Genomic DNA, 18,695 nt, shown 5'->3' on the forward strand with positions numbered 1-18,695 from the left:
CCTGTTTCAAGTAACTAGTGTCGATGTACACTAGCCCAGGGGGACCGACGGCTTAACGTACTCTCCGAGGCACGGTGAGACGGCTCGTGTCATTATTGGAAATGAAAATGGTTTGTCTTTGGCAGGAATCGAACCCACGTCTACTGGAGTATGAGGCCAGCGTTTATGCCGTTACCCACGGCCGCTCACACACGAATCACAAGAATTAAGTTATAATCTTTTAAGATTTGCAGTGCAAGAGTTTTTGCACTGCATTGTTAATAATTAAAAAACGGCTCCGAACTCTTGGCAAAAAGCCGGTAGGTTTCTTTGTATAAGTATGTCTACAATAACAACTAAAAAAGTTGTCAGATACCTCGATTATTCCAAGTCGTTATAAAATTAGGTGAAATTTATATTTTTATAGTAGAGGATCTTTTTATAGTAAAGTAAATAATAAAACAGTAAATATAATAAATAAAACAGATACTTATAGTAAAGAATATAAACAAATATGAAGTGTCATCACCGTAACTGTCAAATAAATGTTACCAATTTATTCTAAAATGTCACCTTCGTTCGATTACAGTTACAGTGTGATCCGAACAAATCTGCTTCATAAAAACGCTTTATAATCCATTTATACAAATTAAATGAAACATATTATTGTGTATTTCTTTAGGTTAACATTAATAGAAATCTTCCAATATTATTTCTACGCGTATATAATGAAATATGTCTAGTGGCTGTAATTCCAGTGTACTCGGCAAAGTGATTCTAAAAAAGAACACACCTACCGCCTAAATATTTCGTGTTGGTATCATGCGACTTCACAGGCTACGACGCGGATGACGCGCAACAGTTAGTAAATTAGACGAAGTATGTAGATATATACAGGGTGTAACAAAAATACAGGTCATAAATTTAATCACATATTCTGGGACCAAAAATAGTTTGATTGGATCTAACTTACCTTAGTACAAATGTGCACACAAGAAAAGTTACAGCCCTTTGAAGTTATATATCTGGCATCTGTAGCTACACCTAATGTACAAGCTAATCTTCTTGAAACTAATGCCATTGATTTATTATCAAATATGGTTGCATTCAATAATCTTTTTCAGTGCTCGAATATTGTGAATGAGAGAGGTGTTCTATTGGATTTAGTATTTTCTCAAAGTCTTCTCATAGTCTCAAAATCAATAGATGATCTCATTACCCCCGATAATCACCACCCTCCACTTGTAACTTCTTTAAGATTTAAAAATACTAACACTGATAACATTCCTGAACAATATTATTACGATTTCAAAAATGCAAACTTTGAGGTTGTTAATGATTGTTTAGGTGCAGTTTTGTGGGATGATTTGCTGTTGGGTAAGTCTTTAGATGAAATGATTAATATATTTTACGATGTCTTATATTCAATAATCGAGATTCATGTCCCCATCAAAAAAAATTCTGCTAAGAAATTTCCTCCGTGGTTTACACCTGAATTACGGGAACTAGTTATACGAAAAAAAATGGCACACCAAGAACACAAGACACTGTTGAATTTAGACAGTTACGACAAATTTTCGTGTCTTAGATCTCAGTGTAAAGTACTCTCTAAACAATGCTATAATCAGTTTGTGAGTGATGCCCAGTGTTCTATACAGGCTGACAGTAGGTTGTTTTGGAAATTTGCAAATGCCAAAAAGGACCAGAATTCTCTACCTTCTGAAATGTTCCTTGATAATGTTAGGTCCAATTCTACGTATGAATCTGCCAATCTGTTTGCTTCTCATTTCCTATCCGTGTATCGTAAGGACAATATAACTCAACATCAAATACTCGTAACTGATAGTGATCAGATTGTTTCTAATTATTCTGTTAGCATCTCCGAAGTCTATCAACATCTAACTAATCTGAAACCACGGAAAGGTCCAGGTCCTGATGCAGTACCTCCTATCTTATTGAAATACTGTAGTTTTGTATTAGCTCGTCCCTTATATTATATATTTAATGAGTCATTATCATCAGGTCAATTCCCAAGTTACTGGAAATTGAGTTATATAACACCAATTTATAAAAGCGGTAATAAGCATGATATAAAGAACTATCGTCCTATATCTATATTAAGCACCATTCCCAAACTGTTTGAAGCCATATTAACAGAACATCTATCATTAGTATTTAGGCACAAAATAGCGTCTCAACAATATGGATTTTGCAGTGGTAGATCTACAGAAGTCAACCTTCTATATTTTATTAGTTATATAACACAAGCAATGGAGGCAGGTTATCAAGTTGATGCTATTTATACAGACTTATCAAAAGCATTTGACAGAGTTAATCATGAGCTCCTATTAACTAAACTTGAAAGTTTTGGTATCACTGGATCGTTACTAAAATGGTTTACAGATTATATTTCCAATAGAAAACAAATTGTACGTTTTAACAGTATTAAATCCAATGAAATTTCTGTAACTTCTGGCGTACCACAAGGATCCCACTTGGGACCTTTATTGTTTAATCTGTTTATTAATGATATAGTTAAAAGTTTTCACCATGGTGTGGTACTCCTATTTGCTGATGATTTAAAGGTATTTTCTGTAATAAGGTCAAGTGAAGATGCTGAAAAATTGCAAGACGATTTGACTAAACTTCAAAGTTGGTGCATCAATAATGGTATGGAACTGAATACAAGTAAGTGTCATGTCATGCGTTTTTATCGAACCAATAACCCTTTACTATATGATTACAGTATTAATACATCTGTTCTTTCATCACAAACTGTTATCAAAGATCTTGGAATATGGCTAGATACCTCACTAACTTTCCATGAGCACTTTAAAACCATCATTAACAAATCTTTGAGGCTTCTTGGATATATCAAACGAGTTACTTCTGATTTTACGTCCATCCAACCATTAAAGATTCTATATTGTTCGTTAGTTAGACCTCATCTGGAATATTGCTCTTCGGTGTGGTCTCCATATTATCAGTTGTATAGTGATAAAATTGAGTGTGTGCAACATAAGTTCCTTAGACATGTTGCGTTTAAACTTGGCCAGTATATGCATTATGACGATATTTTACAGATGTTAAATATTACTACTTTAAAAAGCCGTCGATTACATCACGACTTAATTCTATTATTTAAGCTGGTTAACTCACAAATCGACTGCCCAGATATGTTAGCCAAAATTGATTTTGCAGTTCCCAACCGCCAGACAAGACAATTGGTTTCATTTTCTGTACCAATGCATAGAACAAATTATGCTCATTATTCGTTCTTATCTCGAAGCCAAAGAATTGCAAATCAATTTCAGGAACTCGACTTTTCCTACAGCTTAAACAGATTCAAGGCCGTATTGTCAAATATCACTTGACGACGCTTATTATCAGATGTAGGTAACTACTTTTTATGTTTATTATTTATATTATGTCTGTGTACTTATATGTTTAATTGTCTTGTAATTTTTAGCTTATAAATGTTTTATTTTGTTTTAAAATCATACTTGTTTTAAAATTGTACTAAATTTGTAAAATGGGTTCGCCCGTAAATAAATAAATAAATATATATAATAGCACTAAGGGTCTTAGAGGCCCATGGCTTGAAAAGTTTGTTTTTTTTCTTCATTTTCACGTTTCTTTATGTACTGAGATCTTCTCTGGCTTGATATGTGATTTTTCTCCATTCCTTCCTGTTATTCATTTTTCTTTTCTGACCCTGTAGCACCATTCTTTCCAAATCTTTTTCGACCTCTTGCTTCCATCTATTTTTCGGCCTTCCTCTTCTCTTTCTTGAAGCTGTAGTGTAGTTTAGTACCATTTTTGGAGTCCTCGTGTTTGGCATCCTTTCAATGTGACCTCGCCATCTAAGTCTCTGTGCCTTTATCACTCATTTGAAGTTACAAGATGAAGTGATTTTTTCCAATATATCGAAAACTATTAGAGATTTTTTATTGAAAATGGACATGTGGCATTATTATGGCAGCAGTATCTTACGAAAAAACTATAGTAAAATTTGGACACCCCATAAAAATTTTATGGGGGTTTTGTTCCTTTAAACCCCCCCAAACTTTTGTGCACGTTTCAATTTAATTATTATTGTAGTACCATTTAAACACAACGTTTTAAAAACTTTTTTGCCTCTTATTGCTTTTTCGAAAAGTCAATTTTTATTGAAATATTTTGAATATTGGTCAAATCCACCATATATTTGTATATGGTTAAGTACGATTATGGAGACTTGGTAATAATATGCAGACTTATTTATGCTTTACATTTTTAGGGATATTTTGAACCATATTAAAAAAGAAGCCAGATCTCGATAAAATGTGCCTTATCGAAAAAATACAAAGAGGCAAAAAAGTTTTAAAAACATTCTGTTTAACTAATGGTACCTCAGTAATAGTTTAATTGGAACGTACACAAACATTTGGGGGGTTTAAAGGAACAAAACCCCCATAAAATTTTTATGTAGACATGTTAAAAAAGAAGTCGCAACTCGATAAAAACTGCCTTATCTGAAAAATACTAAGAAACAAAAATATTGAATTTAACTAATGGTACCACAATAATAAAATTGAATTGGAACATACACAAAAGTTTGGGAGGATCTAAGGGATCAAAACCCCCATAAAATTTTTATGGGGTGCACAAATTTCACCATAATTTTTCTTTAAGATATTCCTGCCATAATACTGCCACATGTCCATTTTCAATAAAAAATCGCTAATAGTTTTCGATATAATCGAAAAAATCGATTTTCATTTTGTAATTTCAAAGGGCTGTAACTTTTTTTATGTGCATATTTGTACTAAGGTAAGTTAGGTTCATTCAAACTATGTTTGGTCCCAGAATATGTGATTTAATTTATGACGTGTATTTTTGTTACACCCTGTATATACAGCCGATTACGCACCACCTTAAAAATTGGGCATTTTTGATGTCTCGAATTTCCTAAACCTGTTGTTGCATCTAAGTGATTTTTTTATAATATTCTAGCCTAGGCCCTAGGCTATAGGTTAAGTACCTCCTTATGCTTGTCATGCACGGGGAGCTATACTGTAATATATATTATATCACATCGCACTCTATAGTAATGAGTGAGCCTGCACATATGGAACCATTTGTTTTCTGTCTGCAGGCTCACTCATTACTATAGAGAGCGATATGATATAATGTACATATATTACAGCATAGCTCCCTGTGCATGACAAGCTTAAGGAGGTAACCTATAGCCTAGGCTATAATATTATAAAAAAATTACTTAGATGAAACAACAGGTTTAGGAAATACGAGACATAAAAAATACCCCATATTTAAGGTGGTGCGTTAATTTCTTGGAGAAGTGTATTGTAATTTAATGTAAATAATGTAATATCCAATAATTGTAATTTAATATAAGATGTAATATAAGTTCCTTAAAAAATATATTTTTTATTTCCCACGACATTAGATGGATGTTCGGCAGCAAGACATTGGACCAAACTGGGACGTCCTATGAAGGCCCAATTGACGTCCACCGAACGTCCCTTCGGATGTTAAGTGGACCTCCATTGGGCGTTTGGCAACGTGGCATTTGGACCAAAATTGGACGTCCTGTTAAGGTCCAATTCACGTCCCCTAGAACGTCCGGTTAAGGTCCAATTTACTTCCGATTAAGGTCCAATTTACGTCCGATTAAGGTCCCATTTACGTCCGATTAAGGTCCAATTTACGTCCTATTAAGGTCCAATTTACGTCCGATTAAGGTCCAATTTACGTCCGATTAAGGTCCAATTTACGTCCGATTAAGGTCCGATTAAGGTCCAATTTACGTCCTATTAAAGCCCAATTTACGTCCGGTTAAGGTCCAATTTACGTCCGATTAAGGTCCCATTTACGTCCCATTAAGGTCCAATTTACGTCCTATTAAGGTCCAATTTACGTCCGATTAAGGTCCAATTTACGTCCGATTAAGGTCCAATTTATGTCCGATTAAGGTCCAATTTACGTCCGATTAAGGTCCAATTTATGTCCGATTAAGGTCCAATTTACGTCCGATTAAGGTCCAATTTACGTCCCCTAGGACGTCCGATCAAGGTCCAAATTACGTCCGATTAAGGTCCAATATACGTCCCCTCGGACCTTAGATGGACGTCCAATGGACGTTCGGTAGCGCGACATTTGGACCAAAATAGGACGTATAAAAGACGTTCCTCGGACGAAAACGGACGTCCAATGGACGTCCCTAAAGTCCGTGAAGGACGTCCAATGGACGTCCATTGGACGTCCTTGTGCTATTAGGGTAATATGCGGCAGATCCGTGCAAATATTATAAGAATTGTTGTCCATTTAATGGTAGAAGCATATAATTTGGACCACATATACTATACATATAGAGGTTCAAATTTAGATACGAGGCCATCTTAGTTTTTGTTCCTTTTACAAAAATGGAGTGCATTCAAAATGGCGACTATACATATGTGACTAATAGCACGATAACTTTGAACGAGATGTCAGATTTCAACCAAATTTGGTATATAGGTTCTTTTTTTGATGAATAATATCGAGGTCTTGAACCGAAAGAATCTGTTTACCAGAATTTGTGTTTATACTGTTTTTCTTTATGTAAAAATATGTTGTTTCTTTTTCAATATTTCACCCTGTATATATTAATTACCATTTAATACATGCATAACTTATCTTCACATGTAGGTACCTATGTGCGGCAGATTGCATATCAATTGCAATGCCAATTCAATTGCAATATGGTCCAATTTATATGCAAGCATATAAATTGGACCACACATACTACACATACAAAGATTTAAATTTAGATATGAGGACATCTCATATTTAGTCTTTTACAAAAATGGCGGGCATTCAAAATGAATCTGCCGCCCATAGGTACATGTGAATATACGTTATGCATTTATTAAATGGTAATTAACAGAACTGAAAAGTTCAAAACATTTCCTAAAAAATATATTTACACTCTTTTCAATGGCGTTATTACCTTTTTGAAAAATGTATATATTATATACAGGCTGAAAGCTTACCTTCCGACAGAAAAAAGTTGACAAAAAGTACCCATCAAACTTTAATGTTGTTAATTCGTTTTCTCTGAGCCAATGTTCAGAGAAACATAATATACTGTATCTTTTATTTTTCAAAAAACATTAAGCTGATCTATTTTGTTTATTAAACTTTGAGTGGAGCAAATAATTCAAAAATCGAGAGAACACAACAGAGAAATACACCTAATTTTCATAGATTTCAAAAGCGCCTTTGACATAATTAATCGAACGAAAATGATGGAGGAACTAGAGAGTCTTGGAATCCCAGAAAAATTAAGACATATGTTTACAGTGAGCCTAAAGAATACCACATAAAAGATCAGCTTCAATGGAACAACTTCCAACGAAATCAATATAAACAAAGGCGTAAAACAAGGCGACTCTATCTCACCGACACTATTTAACCTGATGTTGGAAGTAATAATAAGAAGGACAAACTTTTCAAACAAAAACATTATTACAGATCAACTTCAACTAGTAGCATATGTAGATGATCTAGTCATCATAGCGAAGACGAAGCTGACACTTATAAAAGCTGTTAAAAAATTAGATAAGGAAGCAAAGAGAATCGGGCTGCAGATAAACCAGCACAAAACAAAATATATGACGATAGGGAAGGACGACACAACAAATATCAGAAACATCTAATAACACAAAACCATAAGTTTAAAACTGTATCCACCTTTAGCTACTTGGGAGCAACAATAGGGAAAACCGGAAAAAATAGAACAGAGGAAAGAAAAAACATATGGAATGAATAGAAATCTGCTGAGAAGCAAGACCCTAAGTAAGAGAACCAAGACGAACCTATATAAGACCTTAATAAGACCTGTTGTTACATATGGGATGGAAACAACAACGATTAATAAGAAAGAAAGAGATAGTCTTCTGAAATTTGAACGAAAAATAATGAGAACAATACTGGGCCACAGTATTGTTGTTGTAACAAGAGAGGGAGAAATACGAATGAAAACAAATGCCGAAATTGAAGAAGAATTAAAGAGAGAAAATATAGTCGGATACATAAAATCGCTTCGCTTAGAATGGATAAGACATATACAGAGATGCCCACAATCAGATATGTTGAGCAGGATAACTAACTGGACACCACTATGGCCCAGGTGCAGAGGAAGACCCAGAAGAAGATGGCTGGATGATGTAGAAGAAGACATAAGAGCAATGAATGTGAAAGACTGGAAAGTTCAGTGCAAGGACAGGAAGAAATAGAAAAGAGTCACGAGAACAGCAAAGACACACAGCAAGATATAAAATGACAGATGAGTAATCCACCTCACCTAAGAATAGGATTTTGAACGCCATGGTGTTAGCTATAATCCATAGGGATTGTAATGCTTAATGAATGAATGAATGAATCCCTTGTATAACTAATCGCACTCATTTCTTTCATTTCTTAATATGTGACCAAAGTAGCTCATTTTTCTTTCCTTCATAGTGTTAAGTATTTCTTTTACTTTTTTCACCTTTCTTCATATTTCCGTGTTTGTTACATGATATTTTTCACATTCTTCGATAATACAATATCTCAAAGCTGGCAAGTATTTTTTCGGTTGCGTCCGTAATTGTCCAGGTTTCCACTTCATATAAAATTACAGAGAAGACATAGCATATCAATACTCTAGTTGTAATTTATATTTCCAGTTTTCCATGGTATGATACTGTTTTCATCTTATTGAAAGCGCTTCTGGCTATCTAAATGCGTCGTTTTATTTCGAGGCTGCGGTTCCATTGTTTATTTAGTTCACATTCCAAATAATTGCATCTGGGTACTTTTTCCAATGTTTTTCCTTTAAAGTAGATTGTTTCGTCTTCAATCTTGTTCTTACTGACAATCATGATTATTTTTGTTGTTTTTTGTGTTCAGAGCCATTCCATACGCCTCGCAATACTGCGTACTGCGATCAACCAAAATTTGCATTCCTTTGTTATTTTAAAAAACGTTTTGTTTTGCTATGACTGTAGACTAACATTAAATAATGACCCAAATGTTCGAAATTATAGGATTTGGTAGACAAGAGAGCCTCCGGATATAATATCGTCCAAAAGTAAATCTCTGGACCATTTCTCTATAAGGAAAATTTAAACAGAAAAATTTTTGGAATGGCTACAAGAAGAGATTTTACCGAGACTTGAAGAAGTAACTCCAGATGAAGAAGAAATTTGGTTTCAAATACATGGGTTCCCCGTTTCAAATAGATTCTGCACAAAAATCTACAGAATATTAATGCAAAGGTTGACTTCCTGTCAATGATATAATATAAGAAACAAAGAAAATACTTACTGTAATAAACATCAGTAGCTCCTTTGAAAAATCGAGGGACGTAATGTTCTAAGACTGTTAAAGTGGTATTTAAATCTTCCAATACACCTACAACAGCATAATTCCTCTCGACTGCCCTTTTTGCGCGTTCTAAGGCTCCTTGTGTATTGAAAGGTAGGCAATCAGGATGGTGACCGCAGAAGAACATCGACTGACGTCTGTGATCACCAATACCTTCCCTTATTTCTCCTCTTAGGTATCTGCATTCCCGGTCCCCAGATAAGACACATTCCTCAAAATCCTAAAATATATTTTTGTCAGTTACTAATAGGTGAGGCAATGAAGCAGTAAAAAGCCCAAAATCTACCAAATTTTTGCAGTTGGATGAATTCAAATGAAACTTTTGCATTCGATTTGTAAGAGCCGTAGGAAACTTTGTTAACAAAAATGATCATGACTAAAAGAAAATAGCATTTTTGATCAAGAAAAATGCATTGGCCATCTCTAAGATCCTTGTACTCATTGCTTTGGTTACCCCTTATTTCCATGTCTTTTTGGGTCTTCCTCGTTTTTTGCGGTTTGGTGGTACCCCCTGCATAATCTTTTTGGGCAATCTTGTGTCTTCCATCCTTTAAACATGATCATACCAAATTAACTCTTTCCTCTCAATGTCTGTTGTTAAGTAACCATCTATTCCAATTCATCGTCTTACTTCCTCATTTTGAACTCTTTTCCTATGGGATATACCTAACGATCTTCTAAACACATCCATTTCTACAGCTTCTAATTTTTTCCTGTTGTTCTCAGTTATTCTCCAAGTTTCTGCTCCATAAAGTAGGCTGCTTTTAATAAGTGTTTTATAGGTATTGTATTTTCGCTGTATTCCTATTTCGGAGCTCCAAAGTATTCCATTTAGGCAGCCAATTGTTCTTCTGGCTTGTGTTACCCTTTTCTGTATTTCCTCATCGTCTTTTCCCGTTCTATCGAAGATTACTCCCAGGTACGTGTATTCACTACAGGATGTGACTTCTTCATTATCCTCTAGTTCGATATTGGATAACTCAGCTCCTATGGGTGGGTATTTAGTTTTTTCCACATTAATTTCCAAGCCCCACTGTTCATATTCCTCCTTTAGTTTTCTTGTCATATACTGTAGATCGTCTTTATCATTTGCTATGATGACTTGGTCATCAGCAAATTATAAGGTATATAAACAAACTTTTCCGAGGTCTATACCCATACCGTGGCATTTACGTTTCCACTGGTTTAGTGCTTTTGCAACATATATCTTGAACAAAGTTGGTGAAATACAGCAGCCCTGGCGCAGACCCTTGTTAACGATGAACTTTTTAGATAGTGTGTTGCCAATTTTTACTTATGATGTAGAATTTTCATATAGATTTTTTAAGGCTTTGATTAGAAAGTAGCTGATGTTAGTTTCTTGTAGTGATTTCCACAATTTAGTCACAGAACCGCTGTCGTATGCTTTACGGAGGTCAACAAACATGAGATGGGTCTCTTGATTGGTGGCTAATTTTTTTTTCAATTAATTGTTTTATACAGAAGACATTATCTGTTCAAGTCCTTCCAGCGCGGAAACCAGCCTGTTCTTCTTCTTGTTCCCTATACTCCATCTCAATGAGATTTCTAAGAATGCGTCCGTACATACCCGGCTTAGTGTACTAGTTACCGATATTCCTCTGTAATTTGAGCAATCCAACTTATTTCCTTTTTTACGAATGGAAGAAATATAACCTACTTTCCATAAACGGGGTGGTGTGACACCGTTTATATATTTGTTCATACACCAAGTAAGTGCTTGAAAGAGTTTATCTGTGGCAAATTTTCTTAATTCGGCAGGAATATTTTCTGTCCCTAGAGCTCTACCATTTTTTAGTTCATTTACAGCTTTCTTCACCATATCAACTCCCACTACTATCTCTTCGCCTTCAACGGATACTTCTGTTGGTGATTGTGTGGTATATTCGGCTCTACTTTCTGTTCGCAAACTCTCGTAGTATTCTTTCCATTTTTCTGTTGGTATTAACTGAATAGAAGTTATTTCTTTCTGTGTTCTTTATTTTCGTGGAATGCATTTAGAAGTGATGAAAAGTGATCAATTTGTAATGAGGAAATAATTGACGGAAATGAGCTCAATTTTGCTACCTAGGGATTTTCGAGACCGCTGAACACGAATATCATGACGGCAATGGTCTCAGAAGCACTTGGTACCCAGGATAGGCCTTGTCTCCTGGAGTTTTATGGAAATTGTATACAAAACTAATGCAAACTCGTTACTCGGCGTTTTTGGGGTCGCTGAACACTAATATCAGCTTTGTTCGCGCTGGACATCTCGAATGTACCCAGAGGGAGAACGCCTGCGCATTACAAAATTGAGCGTTCGCGGAGGTCGAATCTTTCCCTCTGAACATCCTCCGGATTTTTAATTCCGTGTTCGCGCGCAGTACAGAAAAAAAAATCCTGAGCGTGTCCGGGATACCCTCTCGACGTTCGAGGATTTGCTTCGGATTTTAAGTTCGCACAGGCGCACAATATATTTGGGAAGAATTTCTTGACATTCTGACCATTATTCTGTTCTTACTCCGTCCAATTCTTAACCTAAAATATTGTTTTCTTAAACAATTTGTAGATGTAGATTCTGGTTTTTAAAGTTTTTAAATTATGTAAAGTGTTGTATCACTTCAATATTCTTCAAACAAATTTTAATATTTTTTATATTAAAGCTTTTTTAGTTGTTTTTGTCAATGTTTTCCATTTAGTATGTTTATAAATAAGTAGGTGCCTCTTCTAGTATTATTATCTTACTACTTTTCATTCGATTTTCGTTAATTATCTATTACGGTAGTATTACAATAAATTGTACTCTGTTTTTACTTAATTTCTACTATCTAGATAAGCTTATAAGTATGTACCTACATATTCTTGTGGTTTATTTTCAGTTTAATTTATGAGTTAAATTAGTCTCTTATTGAATAATGAATCATAAACAAAACATCAAACTTATTCTGAAACTATTTCTTGTGTCTTGTTATATTTTATTATTTTTGTGGTGTAATAAACCACAACACAATGCCCCAACCTATCAAATTCAATATATCAAAATTGGAAATGATCGCTTTATTATATTATTCCTTCCTTCAGATAATGTTCAACTCCCAGGAAGTTAAAGGTAATTTTTATATCTAAATAACAATCTGCAATTTCCAAGTAACTCAACAATCTTTTCCTCTCTACAACAATTTAAGCCGGATTTCGGCGTGGAAATACCAAATTATATTGTCGAAATAATAAAGACGCTAATCAAATTTCTAACTTCTAGAAAGGCATTGAATAGAAAGTTAATCCTTTGCCCGTGGCTGTTATTCTCTTTCTCTTTGTTGAAATTCAAATTTGTTGCATTTGCATTTTTTGTTGACATTGATTTCGAAATAAGAAAAATCCTGAGCATGTCCAGGATTAGTTTACGTTGACGCCCGCGCCTTGGAAACTAATCCCGAACTTACTCTGAATACGTTCGGGTTATACAGCGCGAATACTACTATCACGTTGGCGATGGTCTCTGATGAACCTCTGCCCATGATGGGCCTTGTCTCTTAGAGTTTTTTGGAAATTAGATACAAAATCAGTAAGTCGTCAATCAAGGTGTTTTTGGGGTCCTTAGGATAAGCCACGTGTCCTGCAGTTTTGTGAAAATTAGATACAAAATCAGTGTGCAAAGTCGTTAATCGGGTCGCTGATTACAAATATGATGACGGCAATGATCTCTGATATACCTAGTAATCAGGACGGGCTTCATCTCCTGGACTTTTGTAGAAAATATATATGTATAAAATCAGTGTAAAATCATTATTGGAGGTTTTTTATGATCGGTGAACACGAATATTATGTCGGCTATGGCTTCTGATAAGCAGGAGCAACTGAATTTTCATAAAACTACCGTAGATGGATCCTCTACTGGGCATCAGATGTCTCGAAGACTATTGACGATGATTTTTCAAAAAAAATCTCCAGAAGACGAGCTGTGTCCTACTCACCAAATGGGTCAAAGACCATCGCCGTCATGATATTTGTAAAAAGCAATACCAAAAACCGCCATTTAATGACTTTGCACACTGACTTTGTATCTAATTTTCACAAAGCTCCACGAGACGCTATCCATCCTGGTCACCAGGTGCGTTGGAGACCATCGCCGTCATAATATTCGTGATTATAGTACTCAAAAACCACCGAGTAATGACTTGGCACTGATTTTGCTAAATAATAGTGTTCAGGAAGCCCAAGCACCAAGCCATAGGTGCCTCGGAGACCATCGCCAATGTGATCTTAATATTCAGCGATCCCAAAAACGCCGAGGAACTAGTTTGTATTCATCTTGCATCCAATTTCCATAAAACTTCAGGAGATGAGGCCCATCCTGGGCACCAGGTGCCTCTGAGACCATTGCCGTCATAATATTCGTGTTTAGCGAGCCCAAAAATCCCCAGGTAGCAAAATTGAACACATATTACCATCAATCATTTCCGCATTACAAATTAAGCATTTTTCATCACTACGAAATGCATTTTAGAAAAAGACTTCCCTTGAACAATAATGTTATTTTCGTTTAGTCATCATCATTTTTGTTTACAAAGTTTCCTAAGGCTCTTACGAATCAAATGCAAAAACTTTAATTGAGATACATCCAACTGCAAAAATTTGGTAGATTTACTGCTTCATTTCCTCGCCTATAGGTAAATAATCTGTTGTAGTTTATTCAAAGTTGTTGTTTAGTAATTTTTTTAAGACTAATTATTGAAGAATCAAGTAATATTGACAGCTAAACAACTCTAAACTCCGTTTACAAATTTGAAGATATAATTTTTTATTAATATACTCTCAATAACATTACCCTAATAGCACACGACGTCCTCTGGACGTTCAAAATAGGTCCATTTTTGGTCCTAACGTCCATGGACTATAAATGGACGTCCTTTGGACGTCCGGCGTTGGACGTCCTTCGGTGGACTAAATATGTACGTCCTTCGGACGTCCGACGTTGGACGTCCTTCGGTGGACTAAATATGTACGTCATTCGGACGTCCGATGTTGGACGTCCTTCGGGTGGAATAAATATGAACGTCCTTTGGACGTCCGTACTGGACGAAATACGGACGTTTGCTGATCGTCCATATTGGACATATTATACGAATTACGGGATAAAATAGCAAAATAATTCAATAAAATATTAACTTAATTATATTATTAAAATAGTTTACATCGAAAAGATAATTATATTTAATTCAAAATTGCACAGTTTAATATTCTAAACATGTTTTTTTTGTAAAGTGTGAAAATCTTATTTGTAAATTATTTGTTACAATGTTTTATTATTCTAGTTACCAAGATGACATAAGTTTGCTAATTAATTCTAGTAAGCAAAAATATAATTTTTATCAATGTATCTGTACTAAAAATGAATCTTAAGAGCATCTTTTTGAAGTTGAATATACGTGGCCGTGCCCAAATTAGGTCCAGTCTTAGTCCTAATGTCTATGGAATATAAATGGATGTCCTTTGGACGTCCGACGTTGGACGTACTTCGGGTGGAATAAATATGAATACGGTGGACTAAATATGTACGTCCTTCGGACTTCCGATGGTGGACGTCCGACGGTGGAATAAATACGAACGTCCTTTGGACGTCCGTACTGGACGAGATACGGACTTTTTGTGGACGTCTGAAAATCACCCCCACTACTTGGTTCCTCTGTTCACAAAACTATAACGATAGGCGATAGATTTTCGATTCACCCACCGATATCAGTTCGAAGTTGGAGAGTTGATCTCTCAGTCGTTGTCGTCGTTAGGGCTCCCGCGTAGAGTTTTATTCATTAACCACTGATTTTCATAATGTAAGAAATTATATTATATACGAATTAAAGTATAATATACTTATACATATACTATATATTACGTAAAACTATGAAGACGCTGTTTCACAACATAACACAGAGTCCGACCGCCTCATCGGGCCATTTAGAGCATCAATGCATAAGCCCATCCAATGGATTATTATGTGCCCCTTTGACATAGGCGCACAACATTTTAATCTACCACCCTGAGGATTCCTGCTCCTGGAGTTTTTCTGAAGTGCCGAAACAGTCTATGTTCCTGATTCCTCGATCAGATGAGGAGTTTTCGGAGCCATCAACCCCAGACAGCTACTGGAGCTCCACGTTGCAGCCAGTCACTTCTTGGTAAGTGAACGCCAAAGAGGAAGCATTCAGACTCTGCTGCTACCACCGTCTAGACATAGCCTATCGATCCCTGATGGCCTAGAGGACAAACTCACCGAGAATGATGGACAAAACCACCAGCCAGGACAACTGGTATCCAAACATTGGTATTATTTACGTTTTTTATTACATTTACATATTTTTTCATGCTCTTTGATATATATTTCTTATTCTTTCTGGTATATTTTTCATACATTTTTCAATCTTATGGGTGTTTGGTAAAAAATAGGCCATAGCTTAACCTTGGATTACTGAGCTTAAAATAGGTCGATTTAAGCTAACTTACTTTAGTACGAAAGATGATAACCGAAATACAGGGTGTCAAATTTAAACTTTTATTTTATTCTTGATTATTTCCTGGGCAATACATCATTTTTGGTGTTGAATTTAGATTTCTTGTCCCAAAAAAACCCCGCTTACCAAATTTCGTGATATTATCCCATGCTTGTTAGGAAATATTCAAGAATAAATAAAATAAAAGTTTAAATTTGACACCTTGTATTTCGGTTGTTATCAACTTTAGTACTAACGTAAGTTAACTTAAATCGACCTATTTTACCCTCCGAAATCTAAGGTTAATCTATGGCCTATTCTTTACCAAACACTCTGTATAAGTACATATTTGTATTCTAGCCAATCTTTTTGATTTACTATAAAGTATAGACTTCCTTGAATTTTGAATTACAATTGTTAAAGGAAAGTTTCGCTACCGCGGTCGCCTTTTGTTCGTCTTAACTTATCTTATTACCTCTACCCATAACGGTTCTTTTGTCAAACAGATTGGGTTGGTTATTGTACCTAGTAAGCAAAAAGTATTTATCTCAGTATTTTATAATCTATTTATAATATTGAATTATCTAAAGACAGAAAGCGAAGGCGGATGAAAAAAAATTAGACAAAAGTTGAATGATTATTATAATATTATAATATAATATTACATTATATAATAAGTATACATAGATAGAATATCTTCTTTTTAAGAAATTGTCCATTATCTCCAAATGAGCAAGGTGTCGATTTGAAATATATGTATAATATACAGCCCATTACGCACCACCTTAAAAATTGAGCATTTTTGATGTCTCGAATTTCCTAAACCAGTTGTCCCATCTAAGTGATTTTTTTTATAATATTATAGCCTAGGCTATAGGTTACCTCCTTAAGCTTGTCATGCACGGGGAGCTATATACTGTAATATATATTATATCACATCGCTCTCTATAGTAATGAGTGAGCCTGCACACACGGAACCATTAGTTCCGTGTCTCCAGGCTCACTCATTACTATAGGGAGTGATATGATATAATATACATAATATATTACAGTATAGCTCCCCGTTCATGACAAGCTTAAGGAGGTAACCTGTAGCCTAGGCTATAATATTATAAAAAAATCACTGAGATTGGACAACAGGTTTAGGAAATTCGAGACATCAAAAATGCATCATTTTTAAGGTGGTGCGTTAATTTCTTGGAGAAGTGTAATTGTAATTTAATGTAAATAATGTAATATCCAATAATTGTAATTTAATATAAGATGTAATATAAGTTCCTTAAAAAATGTATTTTTTATTTCCCACAATACATTCTCCACAGGTCTAAATATCGTCGCTAGACGTCCACCGAACGTCCTCTCAGGACGTTAGATGGACGTTCGGCAGCACGACATTGGACCAAACTAGGACGTCCTGTTAAGGTCCAATTTACGTCCCCTAGGACGTCCGATTAAGGTCCAATTTACGTCCGATTAAGGTCCAATTTACGTTCGATTAACGTCCAATTTACGTCCGATTAAGGTCCAATTTAGGTCCCCTCGGACGTTAGGTGGACGTCCATTGGACATTTGGCAATGTGGCTTTGGACCAAACTAGGACGTCCTGTTAAGGTCCAATTTACGTCCCCTAGGACGTCCGATTAAGGTCCAATTTACGTCCGATTAAGGTCCAATTTACGTCCCCTCGGACCTTAGATGGACGTCCAATGGACGTTCGGTAGCGCGACTTTTGTACCAAAATAGGACGTATAAAGGACTTTCCTCGGACGAAAACGGACGTCCAAGGGACGTCCTTAAAGTCCGTGAAGGACGTCCTATGGACGTCCATTGGACGTCCTTGTGCTATTAGGGTACCAACTAAAGTCTTTGAAGTCTAAATTACCTTTTTCAACCATTTCGGATCAGGCAGTGGTATATCAGGAAAAGCAATCTTTCGTTCGACATAATACCAAGGGGCTCGCACATAGTAGTACCATGATATCACACGTTCAACAGGATCTCGAACCAAATTAATGTAAATTGGTTCTGGTAATCCGAAACTAAAACAGATATTTGATTAAAATTTTATCTCCATAATAATTTTTCTAATATGAGTTAAAAAAAAACAAATGTGTATTCTGTATTCTACCCGCAATACTCCTTTGCAAAATAATCATTTAGTGTCAATTCTAATTAAATAATGTAATTGTATATAGGTTTAATAAGTACGCAATATATTAAGTTTTATATTTAAAAATACTTTAAAATATATTGTTAAAAACCATTTAAGTAATCGTTCAATATAACTGTGTCATCTGATATGAGGGTATTTATCAGTTTTCCATTAATTTTCATACTATGTTCCAAGTTCTACAAAGCATGGTTAAAAAATTATATCTGAATATATATTAAACAAGAGTGAGGACAGCATACAACTTTACCTGACTTCCTTTAGAATCTTACATTTTTCTGTATACTTCCCATTAATACGAATAGTCGATGTTTGACTAAAATAATTTTTCATTGATTCTGAGGTTGTGTCTATCAACTACAATATCTCTTAATATTTAATTAACTTGTCATGATGTGCTGTATCGAATGCCTTTTCATAATCAATAAATACATGATGATCTCGACATTTTTGTATAAAAACATTCAGTGCAAAAAGTGATTCTCTAGTTCCCAATCCATCTCTAAATCCAAACTGTGTTTCCTATTGATCTTCATACTTACTCCTTATTCTGCTATGTGGTACGTAGGAATAACTTCAAGTATGACTCATAAGACTTGTAATAGTCTACTTTTATAGTCGTTACAGTGCTACGGACGTTCTTTTTT

General features: G+C 35.1%; 1 protein-coding gene across 2 annotated transcripts in view; it reads right to left on the minus strand.

Annotated features, from left to right (window-relative positions):
* The window catches only part of LOC114329315 (heparan sulfate 2-O-sulfotransferase pipe), a 264,681-nt gene that overhangs the window by 17,604 nt on the left and 228,382 nt on the right, over window positions 1-18,695 (minus strand). For both annotated transcript variants that reach the window (XR_007699574.1, XM_028278356.2), the window contains exons 5-6: window positions 17,761-17,917; window positions 9,331-9,610 (exon numbers count right to left, since the gene is read on the minus strand). Coding sequence is in view for 1 of the 2 variants with exons in the window: in XM_028278356.2 (XP_028134157.1) it covers window positions 9,331-9,610; window positions 17,761-17,917 (437 nt within the window). In the remaining variant the exon portion in view is untranslated. The remainder of the gene's footprint in view (window positions 1-9,330; window positions 9,611-17,760; window positions 17,918-18,695) is intronic.

Source organism: Diabrotica virgifera, chromosome 7 (assembly GCF_917563875.1).
Source record: "Diabrotica virgifera virgifera chromosome 7, PGI_DIABVI_V3a".
Lineage (NCBI taxonomy): Eukaryota > Metazoa > Arthropoda > Insecta > Coleoptera > Chrysomelidae > Diabrotica > Diabrotica virgifera.